The sequence below is a fragment of the Cebus imitator genome, unplaced genomic scaffold, assembly GCF_001604975.1.
Source record: "Cebus imitator isolate Cc_AM_T3 unplaced genomic scaffold, Cebus_imitator-1.0 Scaffold297, whole genome shotgun sequence".
Classification (NCBI taxonomy): domain Eukaryota; kingdom Metazoa; phylum Chordata; class Mammalia; order Primates; family Cebidae; genus Cebus; species Cebus imitator.
Genome location: NW_016107612.1, coordinates 1,090,785 through 1,116,727, shown reverse-complemented (window position 1 = coordinate 1,116,727; position 25,943 = coordinate 1,090,785). Strand labels below are relative to the sequence as shown.

Genomic DNA, 25,943 nt, shown 5'->3' with positions numbered 1-25,943 from the left:
GTCCTGGCCCCCGGTAACTGTGAGGAGATGGGGGCACAAGGAGGACCCGGATGGGAGGCTTCTGTGAGCTGGAAGAAATGCTGCATCTCAAAAGCTCATCCTCCAGGATGGGAGGCCTCTGACTCTGGCCACCCTACCCAGGTGTCTCCTCTTACACCAGTGGCCTGGTGGGGTCAGATGCCCCAAGTGATGTCCTCTGACCTGCTCCACAGTGGGCAGTGGCCTCTGCCCATCCCAGCCTCCCCAGGTACCTGGTTCTGCCGCTGAGTGGATGTTGCCTGTTGGTCACTGTCACGGAGGGCCAGGCTCTCCCGTAGGACCACCAGCTCCTCCTGTAGCTGGGCCTTCTCCTCCTGGAGCTGGGACATGGCTTCCACCATCCTATGCACCACGGGGGCCGCACCAGGCGGCCCCAACAGGCTCAAGCACCTCCCGCTGCCAAAGAGACGCCCACCTACGAGCAAAGTAGTGGCTGATGAGAGGGCAGTAGAGGTCCCACGCTGGCAGAGGAGGGGGTCCATCACTGCAGGGCAGACCATCAGGGATGACAGGGGGTGAGCAGAGGGGGTAAGCAACTGGGCGAGGGCCGGGGTGGCAGCGGCATAGGCTAGCTGGGGCCTATCTCAGAAGAAGACACCCCCAGGCAGCGTCTGGGGAATGAAATTGCCTGGATCTGACTTAAGAAAGCAACTTTCACTGAACACATCTCTCAGAGCACGTGTCCGAGGTCTGCTGGGCTAGCCCCTCTCCGTGGCCAGCCTGCAAGGAACCGCTGCTGGGAAAGACAAAGGATTCTCACCCTAGACAACTCTACTCTCGTAGGAATGTTATTTAAGTCTGAAATCCTCTCAAGAGTACAGAAGATCAGAACTGGGCTCCCCAGCCTCCCCCTGTGGCAAGTGGTCCCCTGTGTGGAGAGAGGGGAGCCAGGAGAGCCAGGGGAGCCGGGTGCACGTGTGATGGACAGACAGACCCAGCACCACACATGGGGCAGGAACTCAGCCAGCCGGCATCTGGCGACGATGGCACGCAGGGACCCCCAGGCAAGACAGAGGGAAAGACCCGGCCAAGTGGAATACCGCCTGAGTCCTCTTCCTCCAAAGGCCTCCCACTGTCCTGTCACCAGGAGCAAGGGAGACGGACAGACGGATGAAGGACAAGAACAGAGAATCAGGGCCCGTGACCTGCGCACGGGGGCCTGGGATGCTTGTCATAGCTTGCTTCCAGGGCGCCAAGATCGGCCGTGGTCTCTGCAGGTAGGGAGCAAAGAGCTCCGGGGAGAGAGAGAAGAATGGGGGACTGGGGGAGGAGGGGCAGGGGATTTGCCTCCTCCTCTCAGGGAGCATAAATGGGACCTGGCAGAGCACAGCAGAGTGAAGAGTGAAGAGGGACCTCTGCTGGCCAGAGAGCGCTGCCTTCCGCCTGGGAGCCCCAGCCTCTAGGCGTTCCCACACTAGGTCCCCAGAAATCCCAACCCTTGGCAGGCTGGGGTTGGGGGGCTCCTAAACTCTAGGAAGGAAGCCACATGCACTTGAAGTCATGCACCCCTCTGACAGCCTGGCCTGGGCGAAGCAGAACGAATGGACTCGGGCTGGACAGGGGAGTGGGGAGGGTGCGGCTTGCAGCTGGGCGGGGACATCGCCGCATAGCCCCAGGGGGTGGGGCAGATGTCTAGAGACCTCCCGCAGCGCTCTAGGAGAGCAGGAGGAGCACACACAGGCTGGCTCTTCCCTCCTCCACCTGAGTTCTCCAGGGAGCTGGAGCTGGGCATCCCCGGTTGGGTGGTGACCCCGGCTGTGTGGCCTGCACGTGACGCAGCATGCATGTCACACAGAGCTGGCCGAGCTCCGGTGATCTGTTCTAGAGCGAGTGAGGTCAGAGGGATGCTTCCAGGCCTGCACACAGGGTGGCATGAGGGGCATGTGACAGCGTGGCCCTCAGCCCTTTTCAGGCTGCTGCAGTGAGGCAGGGAACGCACTGGACTCCCAGCCCGAGAGCTGGTTCTGCCACTCGAGAGACCTGTGGGAGGGGCCCGGCAGGAGTTTCCAAGGAGAAATGGGGACAAGGGGCCTTGTCTGGAAGGAGCCCGGCACTGTGGAGATGCACAGGCGTGGGTGGCTGTTACACAACAGCCCATGGGGCAGGAATGAGGTCTCGGACAGCTCAGCTCAGCCAGAACACTGCTCAGGTCACGGGGTGCCACCGCTGGAGGGAGTCCCCACATCTCAGTGCTGCAGCAGGGGAGTGGGAAGGGGGCCTGAAGAGGGCTCATGGGAGAGAAAAGATCTCCAAGAAGCTCAGGGAGTTCCCAGGAAGGGGAGGACGTGAGGATGGGGTGACATCAAAGGGGTCCCTGTGCTGGGGAGGCTGCACTCAGGGCTCAAAGGTGCAGTGCAGGCGAGGCCTGGCCCCACTGACGGGCCCCCCTTGCTGTTCCCTGGAATCAGCCTTCCTCTCCTGGGTGCACCATCGGCGGGGCAATGTCCCCTGCTTGAGGCTGGCCTGCCCACACTCAGCCAGACCCCAAGCCCTGCCGCTCCTTCCACCACGTGGCAAGTTCAGACATACAAGTTAACCTTTTGGTGACAGAGGAGGAAGATGACAGCAAGGCCAGCTCCTCTTTCCTCCACATGCTCTCGGCCTTCCCCCCAGCTCCTGAAGGATGCTCCTTCTCCATTCTTGCCGGGCTCTCACTTACTGCCGGGGCCCCCAGCATGGACCCGTGAGACTACAAGGAAGGGCCTGTGGAATGTTCCAGAACCAGCCAGCCCTGGACACCATGGCAGGCCCTGCCAGAGAAGAGCTGAGCCACCGGATCCCATATCTCAGCCTCTGGCCAGGAGAATCAGAGTCCTGTCCTAGGAGCCTCTAGACCCTGGGAGCCCGTGGATAGGAGGGAGAAGGCCGAGTCTCTGTCTGCCTGTGGTGGCGTCTGTGAGGCTGCCACCCTCGCCCTGCTTTAGAGAGGCACTGGGAGAAGACAAAAAGCAGGGAAATTCAACCCCAGCCCACACTGGCCAAGGCCTCTTATCACTGGGTGGGGCCCTGGACACCGTGGGAGGCAGGTGGTCAGATGAAGGTTCTATACACACCACTGTCCCTGAATCCAGGAGAGGCAGGCTGGGGTCTCAGAGCTTCAAGTCAGGCCACTGGAGTCTATCTGGGCCACCTCCAGCCAGGGAGCGGGGAGGACAGGGCATAGGGATAGCAGTGACCACACAAGAGCCTCCCTCCTGCACCGGCTTCACCAGGGAGTGCCAGGTTGGCGGGCACATCTGCTTTACCTGTGTTCTCTACATTCATCGTGCCACCAGCTTCCCAGGCCTCCCGGGCCCGCCTGGGGGCTGGCACCTGCCTCTACTGAAGCTTCTCTTCTTTCTTCCCCTGACTCTGGCTCTTGCACCCCTTGTCCTGCAGGGCCTGCTGCCAAGACACAAGCAGAATCCTCCCATGAAGGGGACAGCGCCAGGAAGGGACCCTCAAGCCAGAGGATGGTGTATTCTCAGAGCTGGCACCCCAGAGCCCAGCGGGTCCAGTCCGCCACTGTGTGGGTGGGTGGGGACGTTGAGGCCCAGGCTCTGGAAGAGGATGTGCCAGATCCCGCAGCAAGACAGTGGCAGTGCCTTCTCCAGGCCTCCCTCGGGCAGCTGGCCTTCTGCACCAGCAAGGAAGTTTCTTAGGCACTTCGAGTCCTTAGGCAAAACTCACGCCATCCCTGTAGGCTCTATGGGGTGTGCTTCGGGCGCACCAGCCCCACAGGCAGCCACCCAGCCCCACCACACACACACCAACCTCAGGTCAGCTGCTCTCCTGCCAGCTGCTGCCACCCCAGGCACACAGCCCCACCCTCCAGATGGGACCCCCAGGACTGCCAAGGAGGCTGCGCATGAGTCTGTCCGAGCGGGGGAAGGGCCACGGCCCTGCCTCCTTCACTCTTCCCACCCCATAGGGCTATTGAGAGGCCGTAGGAAGCTGTCTCCTCTTCCAGGGGGACCACAGGCAAAGGACTCGAGACAGAGAGGGCCAGTGTGCGGGCACAGGGAGAGAGGGGAGGCACGAAGAGGTGTTTCATCCAGAGAACATCGCCTGCCACTCACGCAGAAAGATGCCCAAGGCAGGCAGCAGGGCCACATGCAAAGAGTGACCCCGTTTGAGGATAATAAACATACAACAGGCACAGACACAGATCGAGAGAACTACATAGACAGCGGTCCTCCCTGGAAGGCCGGGGGGATCGCGTAGTGGCTGAGAGTAGAAACAGGCATCATTTCAATTTGGGGAGAACAAAAAGAAAGTTCACAACACAGAGAATGTGGAAGAGGGGAAGGAGGCGGCCTTACATTTCATTTTCAATCTCTTTAGCATTTGAATTCTTAACCTTATAAACACGGACTGTGTTTTTTTTCTTTTCTTTTTTTAAACAGAGTCTCACTTTGTCACCCGGGCTGCAGTTCAGTGGCACGATCTCAGTTCACTATAACCTCCACCTCCCAGGTTCAAGTGATTCTCTTGCCCCAGCCTCCCGAGTAGCTGGGATTGCAGGTATGTACCACCACACCTGGCTAATATTTGTATTTTTAGTAGAGACAGGGTTTCACCACGTTGGGTAGGCTGGTGTCAAACTCCTGACTTCAAGTAATCCACCCACCTCGGCCTCCCAAAGTGCTAGGATGACAGGCATGAGCCACTGCACCTGGCTGTTTTTTTGTTTTTTGGGTGTTTTTCTTTTTTAAGACAGAGTCTCACCCTGTGGCCCAGGCTGGAGGGCAATAGCAGAATCACAGCTCACCGCAACCTTGATCTCCTGGGCTCAAGCCATCCTCCTGCCTCAGCCTCCCAAGTAGCTGGGACTACAGGCATGCACCACCACGACTGGCTGATTTTTGTATTTTTTGTTTAGAGATGAGGTTTGCCATGTTTCCCAGGCTGGTCTCAAACTCCTAGGCTCAAGCCACCCCCTGCCTCAGCCTCCCAAAGTGTTGTGACCACAGGCGTGAGGACCATGCTCAGCTTTTCTTTCTTTTTTTTTTCTTCTAAATATCAACAGAGGTTATCGTGGAAGAGAGATGACAGACAATTTTTGTGTGTCTTTGTGACCTTTACATTCAAAACAGAAAAATAAGTTACTCTTTTAAAAGTGCTCAGTCTAAGAAATACACTCACGGTCTAGAGGCGGCAAGGCCTGTGTGTGAAGCCTGGCTCTGCCTCGGCTAAGCTGTGTGACAGTGGGCAAGTTACTTACCTTCCTGAAGCTGCACACTCGTCATTCTTAAAATAGAAATGGTAATAACAGGAACGTGTCGCTGAGCTTGTGTGAAGAGTAAAAGACAAACGCAGCTAAGTCCCCCGAAGGCATCTGGTGCATAGTGGGGGCTTGATATGAGGTACTATGATCAGGACATGAGTCCTGTAATCTTCACTTTTTTTTACGTTGACAATCAAAAAGCCAATACAGATCGTTGAAAAGACACGAAAAGTGACATCAGCAGGCTCCTTAGCCCAAAATTCACCCCCTCCCTCTCTCAGCCCCGAGTTCCGCTTGAGAAGGGCAGGTGGGGAGCACACCTCTCATATTTAGGAATATTCCCACTGGGCACAGTGGCTCATGCCTGTAATCCCAGCACTGTGAGAGGCCAGGGCGAATGGATCGCCTGAGGTCAGGAGTTTGAGACCAGCCTGGCCAGCATGGTAAAACCCTGTCTCTACAAAAAATAGAAAAAAAAAAGTTGGCCGGGTGTGGTGGCAGGCACCTGTAATTGCAGATACTCGGGAAACTGAGGTAGGAGAATCACTTGAACTGGGGAGGTGGCGGTTGCAGTGAGCCGAGATTGCACCACTCGACTCCAGCCTGGGTGACAGCACGAGACTCCATCTCAAAAAGAAAAAAGAAAATTCCCTCCGACTTAATTTTGTCTCCACCCTGTGACCAACTGCCACACCATCGTGAACAGGCCTGTCAACCATGGCGGCTAGGACAGCAGCTGGAAGTTTCCATTTGCCAGCCAGGGCAAAGGTTATACTATTTCTGGCCTATTGGCCAAGCCACAGAAAGGGCAGACAGGGCCCTGGAGGATTGGGAATTTCTGCAGCACTTCTATGGGGTGCATCTTACGTTTTAACTGCTGGAAAGAGGCTAGGGAGGGAAGGTGTCACTAAGCATACCAGGTCGCTGCACTGAGCTTGGGACCCACCCTGGTCCCACTTTTTGACCCTGAAACACCTACCGTGTAATAGAGCTTTGTGGGGGCCCAGCAGGATGTGAACGTGGAAGCCGGTTGCTGGTGCCAGCTTCCCAGAGATCTTCAGCGGATCTGCTGACCCCAGGACTCAGCTGCAACCACAGCTCAACACCCCATAATCAGAACTCAAGAACAGAGCCACCACCCAGCTGGAGGCTGTGGGTTTCTGACCGCCGCCTTCCAATTTCACTACCGATGGCTCAAGACAGAGCAAAGAGCGGGTCCTCGGGTTTCTTTTAACTGTTCTCTCACCAGACCTGCTTTTCTTGCAGATTTGTACAGATAAAAGACGACACTTTTGGTTCAGTTTTCAGATGAATCACATGAGAAGGGACAAGAAACACCTCGAAACACAAGACTGTCCCTGAAGCCACAAGAGCCAGCATACCCATGTTTAGATCAGGGGCTGGGACAAGCTCCCCAGGCCCGGACTTCCATTTGTAGCAGGGATATGTCCCCTTGAAGGGTATGTGTTTCCCACATACCATCCTGCCCACCATTTGTACGCATTCCTTCAAGGCTCTGTGGAAGTGGAAGTTCCAGAAACGGCAGAATCAGTGTAGACGGATGGTCAGGAGAACGTGGGGGAGTGGTGGGCCCTCTCCTGCACCGGCTTCCTTGCAGGGGGTGGGCCTTGGCAACGTCCCCAGACAACCCTGGTGTCCGTCCTCTGCCACTGCCTTCATGGCCCCTGCCTGGTTTGCCTTCATCCCTTTGTGCTTATTTAATTACCCTCTGGCACCTCTGCTAAACTCTCTCGTCTCTCTGCACTGTACCTCTGACTCTAGCACAGACTGGCACATTCTAAATAATCTGTTGAACGAATGCATTCATTAAAAGCGGGCAGAGCTTGTGCTGCCCTGAAAATACTCAGAGCTATCACTGCATGAACACAACACAGATATTTATTTAAGGAGCTCACTGCAATCAGAAACAATAGAGGATCCGTTATAAATGATTGATGGTAAGCCCTGAAGTAGACTATTATGCAGCAGGATAAAAGAAAGACAGAGGGCTGGGCGTGATGGCTCACACCTGGAATCTCAGCACTTGGGAGAGCCAAGGCAGAGCTCACAAATTCAGGACCAGCCTAGGTAACATGGTGAAACCTCCATCTCTTCAAAAAATACAAAAATTAGCCAGGCACGGTAGCACATGCATGTAGTCCCAGCTACCCCGGAGGCTGAGATGGGATGACTTGGCTGGAGGCTGCAGTGAGATTGTACCACTGCACTCCAGCCTGGGAAACAGAGCCAGACCTTGTTCCAAAAAAAAAAGTAGTTTTCTATGTGTTGATAAACATGAAGAGATTACCAGGACTTACTTCAGGAAAAGAGCTAGTCACAGAATAACATCTAAAATAAATAATAAAAATCATATAAATATGTGCTGGGCACTGTGGCTCACGCCTGTAATCCCAGCAGTTTGGGAGGCTGAGGTGGGCAGATCACTTGAAGTCAGGAGTTCAAGACCAGCCTGGCCAATATGGTGAAACCCCATCTCTACTAAAAGTACAAAAATTAGCTGGGTGTGGTGGTACACGCCTGTAGTCCCAGCTACTCAGAAGGCTGACACATAAGAATCACTTGAACCTGGGAGGCGAAGGTTGCAGTGAGCTGAGATCATGCCACTGCATTCCAACCTGGGCGGCAGGGCGAGACTCTGTCTCAAAAAAATTTTTTTTAAATCATATAAATATGGCCAGGCACTGTGGCTCAAGCCTATAATCCCAGCACTTTGGGAGGCTGAGGTAGGCAGGTCACTTAAGGTCAAGAGTTCATGACCAGTCTGGCCAACATGGTGAAACCCCATCTCTACTAAAAATACAAAAATTAGCTGGGCATGGTGGCGCACGCCTGTAATCCCAGCTACTCGGGAGGCTGAGACAAAAGAATCACTTGAATCCAGGAGGCAGAGGTTTCAATGAGCTGAGACCGTGCTATTGCACTCCAGCCTGGGTGACAGAGCAAAATTCCATCTCCAAAAAAAAAAAAAAAAGTTCAAAACCAGCCTGGCCAACATGGTGAAATGCTGTCGCTACCAAAAATACAAAAATTAGCCAGGCATGGTGGCGCACACCTGCAATCCCAACTACTTGGGAGGCTGAGGCAGGAGAATCACTTGAATCCAGGAGGCAGAGGTTGCAGCCAAGATCACACCACTGCACTCCAGCCTGAGCAACAGAGTGAATGAGACTCCATCTCAGAAATAAAAATCATATAAATATAATCAAGGGGTTCTATATAGAAAAGATAAATAAATAAACACCAAATACTTAATAGTGGATTTCTCAAAGATAGAAGACTACAAGAGGCCGTTTCTGGGTAACTGTATCTCTGCCCTGTGTCAATTCTTTACAAATGTTATAAGGCTAGTTGTGTTGAATGGTCGAATGTGTGACCAGCAGCGAGTGACTTAACCTCTCTGAGCCTCCACATCCTCATCTACAAAGTTCAGATCAAATCTTGTTTCCTGAGGTTGTTAGGAGTATTATGAGGGCTGATAGGAGATCTGTAAAGCCTGGCACAAAGTCCGTGTTTGATAAATAGTAGCTATTATTACTATTAACATTGTCTATTATTTCTATAGCCAAATACACACATATACGTAAAGTTTGTCTTTTTTTTTTTTTTTTTTTTTTTTTTTTTTTTTTTTTTTTTTTTTTTTTTTTTTTTTTTTGAGACAGGGTCTCACTCTGTCACCCAGGCTAGAGTGCAGTGGTCCAATCACAGCATATTGCAGCCTCAGCCTCCTGGGCGCAGGCGGTCCTCCCATCCTAGCCTCCTGAGTAGCGGGGACTGTAGGAACCATCATGCCTGGCTAATTTTTTTTGTTTGTTTTTGTAGAGATGGAGTATCACTATATTGTCCAGGCTGGTTGTGAACTCCTGGGCTTAAGTATCCTCCAACCTCAGCCTCCCAAAGTGCTGAGATTACAGGCCTGAGCCACCACGCCCAGCCTTACTTTGTCTTTTTACAGTCACTTGGTAATAACTGCAAGGGAGAAGACCCCAAGTTTTAGTGAATCCCCCATCTGGCTTTGAATTCCCACTTCAAACAAGGAAATACTTCCAAGGAAATACTCACATAACCATGTTTGAGAATAATCAACTACACAAAGCTGCCTGTTTTCCCAACACCTTCTCCAAGCTCTGCCCATCTCGGCGAAGGCCCCATGCTTCCCACTTTAACACCTCAGCCAGGGTGTGGCTGAAAAGCTGTCAGCTCCTGTGAAATTTCCCCTAGCTGACTTAATAAAGCAGCTCACAGGCAGATGGGTCACCAGGGTGTGAGGGTCACCAGAAGTGTGAGGCAGGTCCCCAGCTCTCCCCTGGTGCTTCCTACCCCCAGGAGCCTGGCAGGAACCCAGCCACTGGAGGCCAAGGTACCCCCAGCCCGGAAGGCTCCAGTGCTTACCTGCAGGGTCAGGTAGAGCCCGTGGGGGCTCCCGGGGCCAGCCCAGTCCACACTGAGAGCTCGGCACTGAGCTAGGGCCGGGCGAGCTGCACTTCGGGCACTGGAGTCCTCGTCACCACAGACTGGGGTATCTTTTCCACGCCCTGTCCCAGAACAGAGAGATAGGTGAGACACTCCGACCGCTGGCTGAAGACTGCGAGCCACGGACCACTGGCCAGGGCTGCAGCTGAGCATTCACACATACCCAGCTGGCTCAGATGTGGCCAGGAGGGGCTCACACACCCTCACACGCCTGCCCCACACAGCAGAGGGAAAAGGCCTGGCTCAGGGCAGGGGCCACACACCTTCTTTACCAAAAGCCGCCCCAAGATTCTCTTCTGGAGGGGACTCAACACCCTACCGCAGGCTCCCCTATTCCCACAGTGGCTTTTTTTTGGTGGGGGCAGGCATTGCTTAACAAGGCAGCGGAAGGAAGCCGATGCCAGCCAGCCTGCCCAAAGCTTAGAGGACTTGCACAGAGGTTATGGCTTTATTACCCTGGCTGCCTCTAGGTGGCAATTTCTCCCCTGACTTCATTAAGACCAAATCCACACCAGGCGGCCCAGTCTCCATTGCCTCGGCAAGCAAATTCAGAACCAGCTAGCGCGTGTCCCCTCAAGCCTCTGACACACTGCCTCCCTCACCAGTGGGAGAGAGGGCAGGCTGCGACAGCAATGTCCCAGCCACCCACCTCCACCTGCAGGGCTGAGCAGGATGGGATGGCGGCTGGCCTCACAAGGCAAATGCAGAGCCTCTGCCCTGAGACGTAACAATATCCCGACTGCCAGCCACTGGGCCAGATGCTTTTCAGGCCTTACACACCTTTTGTTTTGTTTGTTTTTTGAGACAGGGTCTCTCTCTGTCACCCAGGCTGGAGGACAGTAGCGTGATCTTGGCTCACTGCACCCTCCACCTCCTGGGCTCAAGCAATTCTCATACCTCAGCCTCCCAAGTAGCTGGGACTACAGGCGTGCACCACCATACCCAGCTAATTTTTGTATTTTTAGTAGAGACGGGATTTCACCATGTTGGTCACGCTGTTCTCGAACTCCTGACCTCAAGTGATCTGCCTGCCTTGGCCTCCCAAAGTGCTGGGATTACAGGGTGAGCTACTGCACCCAGCCTTTACACACCTTCTTGATCCTCAGTTTGCTTGTTAATAAAATGAGGACAACTTCACAAGGATCAAATGGCATGAGATACATGGGGTACCCATGTAGTGCCAGGCACACAGGAAGGGCCCTCAGTACAGGCCAATAGACTACAGTTGCCATCAGCTCCTCACAACTCCCCAGGGAGGTGGGGGGGGAGCATTCTCCCCACCTCACAGTCAAAGAACCGGAAGCCCGGGAGGGTTAACAATGTGCCCAGGGTCATTGGGATTGAAGCCAGGATTGAAATCCCATGTGCTGACCAACCCTCTGCCAGCCGACTCTCAGGGTGGCAATGTGGGGGTTGGTTGGGGGGCTCAGAGGGGCCTGGGGCAGCTGACCTGTCTGAGGCCCAGTGGCAGGCATGACGCTTCCATTTCACACACAGGATTTCATTCAACCTTTGTCTTAAATTTTTAAAGTGGATAAAAGTCTGTATGGTCATATTATCTTCACAATACCCAATTTTTTTCCTTCAGGTTGGAAAGCTGACAGAACACAATATTTCAAAAACCTATATGCACACACATACACACGGCTGGAAGGCACTACATAAAATATTCAGTGACTAGCTTGTGATTTTTATTTCCTTTTTGATATTTTTCTATGTGTTTTGAAGTTTTCTAAGGGAAAATGTTTCTGTTTTACCAGAAAAACAATACTCATTCATATTACGTTTGTTATCCTTAGGACAACCTTATGGGGTAGAGGCCATCCTCTGGGTTACCTGGCCCAAATGCCCACGCTTTTCCCAAGCCCCGCCCCCCCCCCCCCCCCCCCCCCCCCCGGTCATCCCCAGCCTGGCTGTGCTGTTGGGAGCAGCCAGCCCCAGACAACCATGGAAGCAGAGAGACCTCGGAAGGCATCAGTCCAGCTGCCGTGGACAGCACAAATGTGGTGGGAGAGAAGGGTGAATAGGAGTTTGCTGTGTGCCTCTCTGGGCCTCAGTTTCCCCTTTTGTGTGCCAAGGGGCTTGGACCTGATGGCCCAGAGGGACTCTGCTAGCTCTGACAGGCTGGCAGTCTAGATTCCGTCCCTGTAGGTCAGAAGGGACAGGCAGCAGACCCCTGAAGGCGCCTTGTCTGGAGAGCCCTCTCTCCCCCACACTACCAGGACGACCTGCCCACGCCTTGGGAAAGGGTCACAGGCAGCTCCCCAGCCCTGACAATCCAGTCCCCGCCCGGAATCAGAGGAGCCGCTCACTTCTTGTTCGCAGCACTGGGGGACATGACCCAGAAAGGGGAGCTGGCACTGACAGCTCCCTGAGGGAACAGTGGGGGCCAAGACTCTGGGACCCCTGCCCACCTGCTGTCAGGGTCTCTACAGAAGCACCTGAAATTAGCACATGACCCCGAAGCCCCCGCCAGGCCACGCTCCCAAGCAGCCTCAGTCCACTCCCCAGCCGTCCAGGGGCCAGCCCAGGCAGGATCAAGTGTCAGCGGCGCGCTCGGTGCCCGGGCAGCCGCTTCACCTACCTTGTTTACCAGCCTGGGCAGAGATCGGAGCGACCACGCGCTCTCAAGCAAGGACGGCGGCCCGCAGAGCTCTGACCAGCTCGGCCAGAGGAAAGGCGGCTGGTCCCCCTGCTCTGCGCCCGCCCATGTTAAAGTTTAACCCGGCCTCCAGGTCTCCTCTTTCCAGACAGGGGCGCAGGGAAGGAGCGCCCGGCGAGACTGACGCTCCAGCTCCACGCCCGTCCGGCTCTGGGCTGTCGGTTACCCTGTAATTACCTGACAGCTCTGACTGGGCTTAGGAACCGGTGAGAAACCTCAGTCTCATCTCTGGTATCTGGAGGAAGGAAGGGAAATAAAGAGGCATTTTAAAAATGCGGACTCACCAGTTCTCAACCTCCCCGGGCCGGTGTGTGGGAAAGGGCGGGCAGCCGGGCTGGCTGGGGCTGGGGCGGGGCGGGCCATCCCCGGCTCGGGCTCCGGGGCCCGGCCCACTCTCCACAGGCCCCGCAGCGAGGGCGTGGCTCCCAGGTTCCACGTCCTGCGAGAGGGGACCATGGCCCGGGGCTCAGCAGCCTCCTCCGGGCACCGGGCAGCCTGCGGAGACAACAAGGGGAGATAAGCTTGAAGATCGCAGACCAGCGCGAACGCACCTCGGGCAGAGCCAGCCATCCCGAAGGGTCTATGCTCCACCGGTCGCTGGTTACCTAAGGCAGCAGCTCCAACTGCACTGTCCTCCAAAGACCCCAGGGCTCGCAAGATGAAATGGGGCCTGCTGCCTTTCTGGGGTGTTTGTTTCCGAATACAGAGGCTCCGACGTGGAAAAGGTGCATGTCAGCTGTGCCTGAGACCCCACACCTGAGCTCTTCCACGCTGAGCCTGGCAGCCTGAGGACAAGCCAGGTCCTAGCCCCACACGGAGGAAACACCGCGAGTCAGCAGCATCTCCGTAAGTCTAATCCTTTTCCTCCAAGACATCTAATTTTCTAATTGCACTTAACCACATGCTTAACCCTTAGGCTTCAGGCTCCTCTGCCTAAGGCCTGTCAGCAGAGCAGTGAATGCTCTGAATATTAACATTTCACTGAGGAGGGACTCGAAAGGGCCCTGACTGTGGCCAGTGACAAGTGAAGTTTATATACAGCAAGTTCTCATTCATGTATTCGACTAGCCTGTGCTCCGCGCCTGGCACCGTACGGGTGTTGAGATACAAAGATTCATTCAGTCTTCATTTAATAATGCCTACTGGGTGCCAGGAACCTGCCAGGGGACCTTTTGGATCAGAAGAGATGAGGCCTGAAAGCTCCGGGTCAGAAGGGAGATAAACACTTCAAAAAATCCTCACAGTCTGAGCAGGCTACTGGAGGCTGCAGGTGCCGGCCAGGCGCCAGGTGGTGTGGGGAATGGAGGGGGGTGGGGAGCATTGGTCAGGGACAGAAAGCTTCAGTCAGGGACAGGTCCCTCATGAACTGGACAAATGAACAGAGCCCAGGCATTCCCTGCACAAGTCTTTATTGAACACCTACTGTGTGCAAAGCAACAATCTCAGCACTTTGGGAGGCCGAGGCAGGAGGCTCACCTGACGTTGGGAGTTTGAGACCAGCCTGACCAACGTGGAGAAACCCCATCTCTACCAAAAATACAAAATTAGCTGGGTATGGTGGCACATGCCTGCAATCCCAGCTACTCGGGAGACTGAGGCAGGAGAATCACTTGAACCCAGGAGGCGGAGGTTGTGGTGAGCTGAGATCGCACCATTGCACTCCAGCCTGGGCAACAAGAGTGAAACTCCATCTCAAAAAAAAAAAAAAAAAAGATTGAACTGGGGGTAACTGAAGGACTCCCTAGTGGAGCTACCTGGGCTACTGTCTCCAGCCCTCACTGCAGTGGCCACTTCCTGCCAGGAAGTAAAGAAAGCTATTTGAAGGATATCCACTTCCCCTGACCCGCGATGGGTCCCAGAGCTCACACACATTCATGTGTGCAGCCCCATTGGACCCTGCCTGCAGCTGCACCCACATTCAGCACTCTGGGATGTCCTGTGGGGGGAATGTTCTGAAATGAACACACACAAAATCTTGGACTGAAGCCTGGAAGAGAGGTCAAGGATGGACACAGATTCAGAGCTAAACAGGGTCACCAATGCCACAGGTGAGGAGGCAATCATCAAAGCTTGAGCAAGAGGAGACAGCCATGTGATAAAAGGGCTCATGGGGGGGGGGGGGGGGGGCTTGAAAGCTTCCAAAGGAAGGTGAGAGACGGGTGGGAGCTCCAGGCAAGTATAGTGTCTTCAGAAGTAACCGAAGTGCAAGTGGGAAGGAGAGACTGGTCAGTGCCCAGTGTGTCATGCCATAGAGACATGGAGGACTGGAAGCCCAGACAGGCAGACAGCCTGGGCCCCTGGAGGGAGAAGGGCAGATGGCTCAAAGAGTGGGGCGGGAGCTGGGGGAGGAAGCAGCTACTTCCTTCTCCTTGGGGATGTTTGGCTAGGATGGGAAGGACAGGATGTGGTGTCTAGAACAGGGGAGAGTTGAGCATGTTGAGGAGACAGAGGGACAGGAGTGACTAAAGCATTGAGAGACAAAGAAGGAAGGAAGGAAGGACGGAGAAAAAAGAAAGAAAGAAAGGGAAAGAAAGAAGAAAGAAAGAAAGAGAGAAAAGAAAAAAAGAAAAGGAAGGAAGAAAGAAAGAGAAAAAGTAGACAGTCCAAGGGTGAGGGGCCTGAAGATCTGGTATCTGCTGTTTGCAGAGCCCAACTCTGGAAGAACACCAGGCACCTGGCAAGGGAGCTATGGTCTCTTCCTTCCTTGACAGAGAACAACCAGGAGGCTCCTGGGTGCAGTCTTGTTGGGAAGGGGACAGGAATGTGAGCCAAAGAACAGGGCAGAAGCTGATCTAAATACATGAGCCAGCTCCACTGAAGAAACTGAGATGGACCAGTGTGGCATGGAAGAAACCAAGGGGAGCAGCCAAATGTCCTCTTCTCCAGGCTGCTTGGCACAGAGCTGGGCACACAACCAACCCTGCAGACCAGCTGTCCAATGGGCAGGGGAAGGAGCAAGACAGGTCCATCTGCGTGCCCCGCTGCTGGGAAGGTGAGACAGTGCCGGGTGTTGGAGGCTGACTCCTCAGTGGACAGAGAAGACTTTCAGGGAGATCAGCTCAGTCTGAGGGGCAGGGACAGGAGGATATAATGTTTCTGTGGTTATCAGGAAGGGAAGCGGAGGAGGGAGCCAGGAAGATATCAGGAAGAAAGAGGAAGGGCGTGCGCTAGATCCCGGAGAGGAAAAAGCAGCTGAAGTTTGCAGCCTCAGGGGTGTGAGGGGCAAAAGTATCAAGGAATCTGAAGCCCAGGGTCCTGGACCAAGAAAGCAGCCCTCTCTCTCGTTGACATGGGCATCTGAAATGACACCTGGTGTCTAGGAAATTCTCCCAATCGAGGATTCGTCAGGGAGGGCAGTGGGACTGGTTCAGAACCTGGCTCAATGTTTACTAGACGTGTGACTTGGGAGAATTACTTTGCCTCTCCATGCCTCATTATCTCCATCTGTGAAATGGGGAGAACTACACCTTATAGGGTTGCCATAAAGATTAGACAAGGTAAAGTGTGCAGAACAATACTAGCATATACTAAGAGCTCTAAAATTTTATTTTTCAGTGACTTTGCTCCAGTGGTTGGTGAATACAGAGGGGCTGGCTGGGGAAGAGGGTCTCTGCCTCTCTGGGTTTAGACCAGGGGGACAGACCTGCAGTACTCCCCCTGCCCTAGATCAGGGACATTGCAAAGATTGGGGGGACAGGCTGGACAGCTGCCCAGAGACTGCAGTGGGCAGGACTTGGTCCCCCTGGGAGAGCAGGCAGAAGGTGAGGGATGTTGTACAGGGAATTCAACCTCCCTGCACACCATCATCTATCCTGGGCTTTCCAGGGCAACCCAGATTTCAAACCCTCTGGTCCCTGGTGCCCCTATGAACAGCAGAACTCACCACCCTGTGCCCCTAAAGTCCAGTCACTGCAAATGCAAGGCTCCATTCTGAGGCTGCATTCCTAGCAAATGACTCTCCCTGGTCAAGGAGATGGCTACTTTAACAAGGGCATGGGGAATACATGAACGGGTGGGTGCTCATCGTGTTCAGGCAGAGGGACAGCCAGGGAAGGTGAAAGGCCAGAGGTGGCCACAACCCGCAATCTTGAGAGAGTGCTGGGGTATGGAGGTTGGCAGAGGGCAGTAAATGGTACTCCAGAATTTAATTAAACACAGCTTCCTCTTTCATATCTCCCAGGACCAGGCCCTTCACTGCACCAGCCAGAGTTCTGCTCTAACTAGCAATGCGGGGCTTAGGGGGTGGTTCTGGGATCGCCCTCCCTGCTGAGACCCCCACAACTGCGGCTGTCAAAGACCCAATTCCTCACTGCCCAGAGGGCACCGGCCAAGGCCCTTCTTCCTGACCTCTGGGCTGGCGCACCCCGCCCCTGGCCCTGCCAGGAAAAAGCGAACTCCCCAGGGTCGTGGTGGGAGGGACCCAACGGCAGCCTTCAAGGGAGCCCTGGGTGTGGGGGAGACCCCAGGAAGGGGAGGGGGCAGCGCCGATTGACAAGCCGATCCGGAGTAGGGTCTGCGCGCTCTCCTCGTTCAATGAAATCCAAACGGGGTCCCGAGGCTGCTCAGATCCCGGGGGACACGCCGCCCCCATGCCCAGATCCCAGCAAGATCCTCGACTGGGGCTGAACGGCGCTGGCGGGGGACCTCGCAGGGCTGGGTCTCCCGGGCCTTTCCCTCCCCGCGCCCCCAGCGGGTCGGGACAGAGGGGTCCCGTGGGCAGGGCCGGCCGGGACGCGGCGCCCCGAACGGCTGGGCTGCTGTCCGGGCGGAGCCCCAGCGCCCCGCCCGCCCCTAGCCCGCCCGGGCCCCCCACTCACCGGCCTGGCGGAGGCAGGATCCCGGCGTCGCCGCAGCGCCCAGGGCTCGGCCCGGCCCGGCCCGCCTACAGGAGGCAGCTCCACGCCGCCGCCTCCGCCGCCCGCCCGCTCGCGCCCCTCCCGCACACTTTCCACAGGAAATGATTAACTCGGGCCGCGGCGCGTTCCCATGGCAACCAGCTCGGACCCCGGCGGGGGGCGGCGGCGCGCATCCGCACTCACGCGCACTCGAGCGCACGCGCCGGCCCGGGCGCGCCCCCGCATGGTCTCCAGCAGGCACTCCCACTCCCACGCGCACTCCCTCGCGGGGCTTCCCACTCGGGCTCTCCCGCCTCCCCGCGCCCCGCACCCGCACTGGCACACGTGCTCATGCGTTCCTTCAAGGCTGTCACAAAACATGCCTGCACACAGGCTGGCACACAAGAGGCGGCACACACAGCCCCACACCAGGTGAGCCATGTGCACAGCCTCACACCCGAGTGCAGAACTTCCACGCGAGTACTCACACATACACTCTTCACACAGGCTCTTCCCATCCCAGCACACACACGCTCTTACCAGACAGTACATGTACACCCCTTACCGTGGCCTTGCACGCGCTGGCGCACACGCACTCACACTGTTTTACGGCGCACACGCTCTCACTCGCTCCACCACCTACTCGCTGGCCAGGCCACCTCCCCAGCCACAGCACCTCCTACCTCTGCACCCCAGCCCCGCCCCAGCAAAGGAATATCATCCCAGCAAGGAAGCTGCCTGGGGTCTCTTAAGGTAAAACATTCCTTCAGGGTCCAGTGGAAACACACCCATGGTGCAGCAGCCCCCAGCCTGGCCGCAGAAGGCCCTGCTCATGGGGTGCCTAGAGCCTCAGAAGAGGCCTAGGGGAGGCCAGGGGCCTGCCAGCGGGGAGAGACAGCTGACTGGAGAAGCCACTCTGTTCTTTGTCTCCCAAACAGAGGCAGCATTTTATTCCAGAGCCAGCAGCAAAATTCGCCCTCACCCCCCACGCCCCGGGTGCGGAAGAGGAGAAAGCCAGTCACTCTGAAGCCAGCCCAGGCAGGCCGATGGTTCTGCAGATAATCCCAGGAGGGTGGGCACCCTGCCCCTTCCTGCTTGTCAAGGGATGGCCCAAGAAGAGCAAGAAGACTGGAAGGGGTTGTGCCACTCCAGGTGGGTTCTGTCTCCTGCTGCTGCACAGGCGCTGGGCTGCCAGTCAAGAATCTCGTCAAGAGACGGAGCCAAGGGCCTGGGCCTCAGATTGTTCTGGACGCCAGAGCAGGACAGTCACAGTCCCCCAGCTGGAAGCAGCCTAGTGCATGGTTTATTTGCCAACTGAGATTCCTCGGTGAAGGCCTGATAGAGGATGAATGTCACGCTCCTGGAATCATTCCCTAGAGAGTTAGATTTCTACCTGAGACCACCACAGCGGAGAACCGCACCCCCCCCCCCCCCCCAGGTATTACAAATGATCTGGCTAGGTGGCTGGCCACAGCGCACACCAGAGGGTGAGTAATATCCCCCCCCCCCCCCCCCCCCCCGACAATGGGAGAGAAAGCCTTATTTGGGGAGTTATGTTCTCTGAATTATTCTGCCTGCCTGCCAAACAGCAGTGATCCAGGGGACTGCAAGGGTGGGTGAAGGCAAAATGTCTCTAGAATTCTGATTTAGTATCTATCTCCCTGATTATAAGCCCTAGGGCAGAATGTTTGTCCTTAAAGTCCTGGTTCAAAACCGGAGGCTTTGTCTTCCTCGGGGATTGGGACATTGACATTAACTGCAGGTTCCTTCCTACCAAAGCCAAAGCCAGATTTTTGAATTAATAATAACACTTATTGTTCTTTTTCACTGATTACAAAAGTAATAGGTGTTCATTGTAACCATATCCCACCCACTGGAGATACATGCTGCCAACACTTTAGAAGCCTTTTTTTTTTCTGTGCACATAATAGATGCATTATTGAAGCTAACACGTCAGGCACGGCACTGAGCTCTTTCTAAACAAAATCCCACCCATTTAACCCTGAACACCCTATGAACACCATCACTGTCATATTCCCATTTTTCAGGAAAGGAAACTGAGCCTCAGAAAGTTTGTTCACAAATGCAACGTATGATAGAGCTATGAGTCCAATAGGTGTGTTTGTGCCACTCCAGGTGGGTTCTGTCTTTTATTTTTTTTTTTTTGAGACAGAGTTTCGCTCTTGTTGCCCAGTTTCGCTTCCTTGTCTGTTTATTTGCTTCCTTGTCTAAGTGTTTATGCAGATGCACACGCACACACATCCGCACAGTACTGTCAGATGCACATGGGTATAAGAGCTTATTAAGATCAAAGCAGCAGGCCAGGCATGGGGGCCCACACCTGTAATCCCAGCACTTTGGGAGCCCGAGATGGGCAGATCACCTGAGGTTGGGCGTTCAAGACCAGCTTGACCAACATGGAGAAACCCCATCTCTACTAAAAATACAGACTTAGCCAGGCATGGTGATGCATACCTGTAAACCCAGCTGCTCAGGAGGCTGAGGCAGGAGAACCACTTGAACCCGGGAGGCGGAGGTTGTGATGAGCCTAGATTGCACCATTGCGCTCCAGCCTGGGCAACAAGAGTGGAACTTGTCTCAAAAAAAAAAAAAAAAGATCAAAGAACCAGGGAAGGAAAAAGGAAATTGAAGTGTAAAGAGGATGTATTTTTGGAATTCTAGCAAAACTCTGATTTGAAATGTACAAACTACTTGTTTCATGGTTGTTGCATTTTTGAGACAGGATCTTGATCTGTTGTCCAGGCTGGAGTGCAGTGACGCAATCACAGCTCACTATAGCCCCAAACTCCAGGGATCAAGCGATCCTCCCGCCTTAGCCTCTTGAGTAGCTGGAACTACAGACACACCACTGTGCCTAGCCAACTTTTTTTTTTTTTAAAGTAGAGATGGGAGTCTCACTGTGTTGTCCAGACTGTTCTCAAACTCCTGGGCTCAAGGGATCCTTCTATCTCTGCTTTCCAAAGTCCTAAGATTACAGATGTGAGTCTCTGTGCCCGACTTAATTTTTTTTTTTTTTTTGAGACGGAGTCTCTGTTGCCCAGGCTGGAGTGCAGTGGGATTACAGGCACACACCACCACACCCAAGTAATTTTTTAATATTTTTGGTAGAGATGGGGTTTCACCATGTTGGCCAGGCTGGTCTTGAACTCTTGACCTCAGTGATCTGCCCGCCTTGGCCTCCCAAAGTGTTGGGATTGCAGGCATGAGCTACTGTGCCCGGCATAAACTCAATTAAAAAATGTATATATTGTGTAGAGTCAGGTCTAGCTCTGTTGCCCTGGCTGGTCTCCGAATCTTAGCCTCAAGCAATCATCCTGCCTCGGCCTCCCAAAGTGCTGGGATTATACACATGAGCCACCATACCATGCCCATCCCAACTGCTGGAATTTAAGAATGTACACTGTCACCAGGAACTACGTACCGACTTCAAGGTCGTTTCTAACCCAGAAACTCTGCTGATGATTTATATAGAGAACTGCCAACTCTCCCGGCCGCAGGGAAGGTGGAAGTTTTTCTGAAACCTGACCACCCCAACACTGAAGTCCTAAACCCTTGAGGGAGGACTCTTGAGTTCAGCCTTGACCCTTCCTGCCCACCTCTGGCAGAGGCACAGCTGTCTCCGGGAGGGCCAGACAAAAGACAGTGTCCAGAACACTGCAGTTCCATGCCCACATCAGCCCATCCCCAGGCAGGGCTAGTAGTGCCATATTTGTTGTGTTCAGATAAGATCAGGTATATTCAGGGTGGTATGGCCATAGACTTTTTTTTTTTGGAGACAGAGTCTGGTTCTGTCACTCAGGCAGGAGTGCAGTGACACGATCTCGGCTCACTGTGATCTCTGTCTCCTGGATTCAAGTGATTCTCCTGCCTCAGCCCCCCTCCCTGAGTGGCTGGGATTACAGGCAGGTGCCACCACACCTGGCTAACTTTCATATTTTTAGTAGAGACAAGGTTTCGCCATGTTGGCCAGACCGGTCTTGAACTCCTGACCTCAGGTGATCCACCCACCTCAGCCTCTCAAAGTGCTGGGATTACAAGAGTGAGTCACTGCCCCTGGCCCGTCTTTGTGTTCAAAGGGCCCGAAACACCTTACCACTCAAGCATTCGTCAGAGAAGCGGCCAAGAGCCCCCGAGTTTTGCTCCTCAAAGGGAAGGAAAGAAGAGGAATGAAAAACCAGATTGTGTTTAATCTGATTCTCATAGCAACTCAGAGTAAAGCACAGATAAGATTTACAGGATTTTCCCGTTTTAAATGATTTAACCTGAGATCCAGTCTTCTCTGAGTCTTTGCAAATGTTGTTCTCCCTGCCCAGAAGGCCTCTCTCCTTCACCCCATACCCATCTGCCTCTACTAACCCTTAACCTGGCCAGTTCCACACCTGCTTGTCCCTCCTTCAAGCTTAGAGGTCACCTTCCTTAATCCTCCCAGGTACCAGCAGGCAGGCTCACCTCCTGCAACATACCCCATCCTAAATCATGATGGCTTTCCTGTCTATACCATCTGCTCCTTGAGGACAGGGCTCTTTCCTGACTTGATCACAGGGAAAGCCTCAGCTGACCCCAGCTCAAGGCCTGGTATCACAGACATGTTCGTTGAATAAATCCATAGATCCGGTAGAATTCAGAAGGGAAGCACAGGTGCACGAAATGTACCCAAACAGACTTCCCATGTAAAGCAATGATCATTCCTACCAAATGGAAGTAAGAAGCTAGGCACGGTGGCTCACACCTGTAATCCTAGCACTTTGGGAGGCTGAGGCGGGTGGATCACAAGATCAGGAGATCGAGACCATCCTGGCTAACACAGTGAAACCCCATCTCTACTAAAAATACAAAAATTAGCCAGGCATGGTGGCACACACCTGTAGTCCCAGCTACTAGGGAGGCTGAGACAGGAGAATTGCTTGAACTCAGGAGGTGGAGGTTGCAGTGAACCAAGATCGTGCTACTGCACTCCAGCCTAGGTGACAGAGCAAGACTCCATCTTAAAAAAAAAAGCAAGAGAAGGCTTCTTAGCAATTGTTTCCATGTGGCCAGGAAGCAGTACCCTCCAGCTGTGAAAAGTGTGTATCCTCTCATGCTTCTGGGTAACAGAAAGTTTCTTGAAGTTGGAGAAACTCATTTTGGAGTGAGCTGCATATTAAGTAATCCTGACCCAGTTAGCTGCTTTTTTGAATTCACATCTTCTAAATACCTCTGAAATCATTAATCATGAGCACTGCAGAAAGAACCGTGGAGGAGGCCAGACATGGTGGCTCACGTCTGTAATTCTAGCAATTTGGGAGGCTGAGGCGGGCAACCACCTGAGGTCAGGAGTTCGAGACCAGCCTGGCCAACATGACGAAACCCCATTTCTACCCAAAATACAAAACTTAACCAGGCATGGTGGCGGATGCCTGTCATCCCAGCTACTCGGGAGGCTGAGGCAGGAGAATCGCTTGAATCCAGGAGGTGGAGGTTGCAGTGAGCTGAGATCACACCACTGCACTCCAAAAAACAAAAAAAAAAACTGTGGAGGAGCTCTTGGAGGTGAAAAGCCTGGCTCTGCACCTAGCCCCATAAGCATGAATTTGGTTTTTAGCTTTGTACCTCACCAAAGGTAGGTCTTGGGCACATGACAACCTGAGCACATCAGGGTTCTGGCACAAGGCTCACAGCTGCAAGCTTTCAGTGGGCATGTTGGGATGGTGGTCTTGGATGACCCTTGGCTGGACTGTAAATTCCCCTTGTCCTTGTCTGCTCTAGACCCAGCTCAGCAGGCACTAGGCGTTTAAGTGGTATTTAAACAAATGGTATTTTTCTCACCTTTTTCTCTCCCTCTCACTTTGCTGCTCCCTGTGTGCCTTCCTTTCTAGAAGCTGTTGAGAGGGGAAAACAGGTCTGCCATTTTCAGAGAACCAGGCAATCTTCCCTCCAGGAAAACCACCTTGAGGGCCAGGCACAGTGGCTCATGAGACAGGAGGATCGCTTGAGGCCAGGAGTTCCAGACCAGCCTGAACAACATACCGAGACTCTGTCTCTCCAAAACAACTAGCCGGGCGCGGTGGTACAGGCCTGTGGTCCCAGCTACTCAGGAGGCTGAGGTAGGAGGATGGCTTGGGCCCAGGAGTTTGAGGCTGCAGTGAGCTATGATCACATCCCTGTACTCCAGCCTGGGCAACAGAGCAAGACCCCGTCTCAAAAAAAAAAAAAAAAAAAAAAAAAAACCCAAAAAAAAAAAAAAAAAAAAAAAAAAAGCCGCCTAAGGAGACTGGAAAATAAAAAGAAAACCACCTTGCTTTAAAATATCCAAATTGTGGCTGCCTTTCTGCATTGGCCAAAAAGACTGAACTTGACAGTGCTCCCCTAACTGTGGGATTAGAGGAACTCAAAGCGTCTTTATGACTCAAGAAGAATTTGGCAGAGACTCCCTCCCTCCTAGCACTCCAAGGCTGAAAGCAAACCGAGGCTTTGTGGGGATTTTTCCCCGTTTATCATTTCCTGTAGTCTGGAAAATGAGAGGAATGCAAACATTGAGGAGATAATGGAGGAATGCAAACACTGAGGAGATAATGGACGTAAGCACCAGGTAATAAATAGATTTAGCAACAGCGCTGGAGAGAAGCCCCGGCGAAATAAGCCCCGCCCCCGGCCCGCCTCCCAGCCCCAGGATCTCTCACCATCCTCGGAAGCCACCGGCTCCTCGCTACAGACTCCACTGCTTCACACCTTGCTTCTAAATGGTTCTAGCTCCGGGTTCTCAGCCAGTACATACGTTATTAACGTCCTTCCCACTCTTCCCCACTTCCTTATTCACTTCTCCCCACCTGCTGCAAATTCTTGGTGGCAGTTTTTGAACTTAAATTTTTTTTTTCTGCACAAATCTAATAGAAATCAACAGAGAGGGGAAAAACAGAAAAACAAAACCAGCAAATTCCACCACGCTTCATTTATTGTCATTGGTTCAGATTTTTCTTTCTGGCATCTGACCTTGAGCTGATGTCATTTCTGTGTTAAGGAGAGACAGTATAGAGGGCTGATTAAAGGTGGTTCAGGGACCAGGCAGGCCTGGGTTTGGGCTCAGTCACTAGCTCAGTCACTTCCACGGTGCCTCAGTTTCCTCCTGTAAAAATGGGAGGAGGGCTAGTGTCTAACCCATTGAGTTATGGTGAGATGTAAGAGCAAGCACATAGCACCCTCAGCCCAGCATCTGGCACACAATTGGCGTTTCTGCAAACACAAGCTGCAGTGATAGTGGGAGGCAAAGACTGGATAGAATTTTCTACTCTGCCTTTTCTTACTTTGAATCATGTAAGTGCTGGGCGTGGTGGCTCACGCCTGTAGTCCCAACTTCTTGGAAGGCAGAGGTGGGAGGATTGCTTGAGCCCAGGAGTTTGAGGTCAGCCTGGGCAACATAGCAAGACCTCCATCTCTTAAAAAAAAATTTTAATGATTATAATAAGCATTTTCCATGTCACTTTTTCCTGCTCTTTCTTCAAGTGCAGATGTCATAAGATAAGGCCAAGGCGGCATTCAGAATGGAGGTCCCAGTGTCTGGGGCACACCTAGCATTCAATAAAAGTGGCTGAAAAGTGTTATTTATTCACTTATTTAGAGTCGGGGTCTTGCTCTCACCCAGGCTGGAGTGAGGTGGTATGATCAGAGCTCACTGCAGCCTTAAACTCCTGAGCTGAAGTGACCCTCCCACCACAGCCTCCTGTGTACTGGGACTACAGGTGCGAGCCACTGCACCCAGCAAAAAACTATTTTAAATGGCTGCATAATATTCCACTGCAAGCCTGTGCTCTGACTGAGCTGACCATTCTATGGGGTCTGATATTAGGAGCTCCCATTTATAAACAGCTTTGCTGTCACCATTGCCACCCACACAGCCGGTTTATTCCATGGTGTGGGGAGAAGAGGGAGAAGAGAGGTTGTCAACTTCATAAAAAAGTCTTTCTGAATAAAGAGTCTGAGCATTATTTTTTCACTTTCTAAACATGTTGCCAGATTGCCCCTCAGAAGGCCTGTACCAAATTTACACTGTCGTTGGCAGCATTTTTGACGACAGCTACTTTTCACGCTAATTTACAGTTTTTCTCTTGGATCTGGAATTCTCGCCCTGGCTGGTTCTCCTGGGAGGCATGAGGCATATATATAAAGATATCCGAGTGATGGCTGTCACCAGAGGGGCGTGTCTGGTTCTTCTGCCAGGTGCTCAGTCTGGGAGTGTTTCTGTCTGCTGGGGCGGGCCAGGTGGGGCCGAGAGCACTGACTCAATGTTCCCAATCTCTGCCTGCTCTTAAGCCCCCAGACATCTCCCAAGGTCAGTCCTGGAACATCTCAGGACCACAAAGTCCAACACTCTGGCCCATCCTAGATGGATGAATCTTATCAGGCACCACCACCATGATTCCTGCTCTCACACCCTGGCACTTCACTGGGGTGCCTTGCAATAAGTCAATCAGCTACTACTTCTGGGCCGGGCGTGGTGTCACCCCTGTAATCCCAGCACTTTGGGAGGCTGAGGTAGGCAGATCACGAGGTTAGCAGTTCGAGACCAGCCTAGACAACAAGGTTAAACCCTGTCTCTACTAAAACAAAAATTAGCCAGGTGTGGTGGCCTGCACCTGCAATCCCAGCTACTCCAGAGACTGAGGCAGGAGAATTGCTTGAACCCGGGAAGCGGAGGTTGCAGTGAGCTGAGATT

At 53.5% G+C, this 25,943-nt stretch overlaps 1 protein-coding gene across 11 annotated transcripts in view; it reads right to left on the bottom strand.

Annotated features, from left to right (window-relative positions):
- The window catches only part of KIFC3 (kinesin family member C3), a 108,032-nt gene that overhangs the window by 26,689 nt on the left and 55,400 nt on the right, over window positions 1–25,943 (bottom strand). For 2 of the 11 annotated variants that reach the window (XM_017502590.1, XM_017502589.1), the window contains exons 1-3: window positions 17,216–17,448; window positions 12,683–12,893; window positions 9,656–9,798 (exon numbers count right to left, since the gene is read on the bottom strand). In XM_017502590.1, the coding sequence (XP_017358079.1) occupies window positions 9,656–9,798; window positions 12,683–12,854 (315 nt within the window). In that variant the 5' untranslated portion in view covers window positions 12,855–12,893; window positions 17,216–17,448. The other 9 variants (XM_017502587.2, XM_037729283.1, XM_017502598.1 and 6 more) reach the window with 7 other exon arrangements.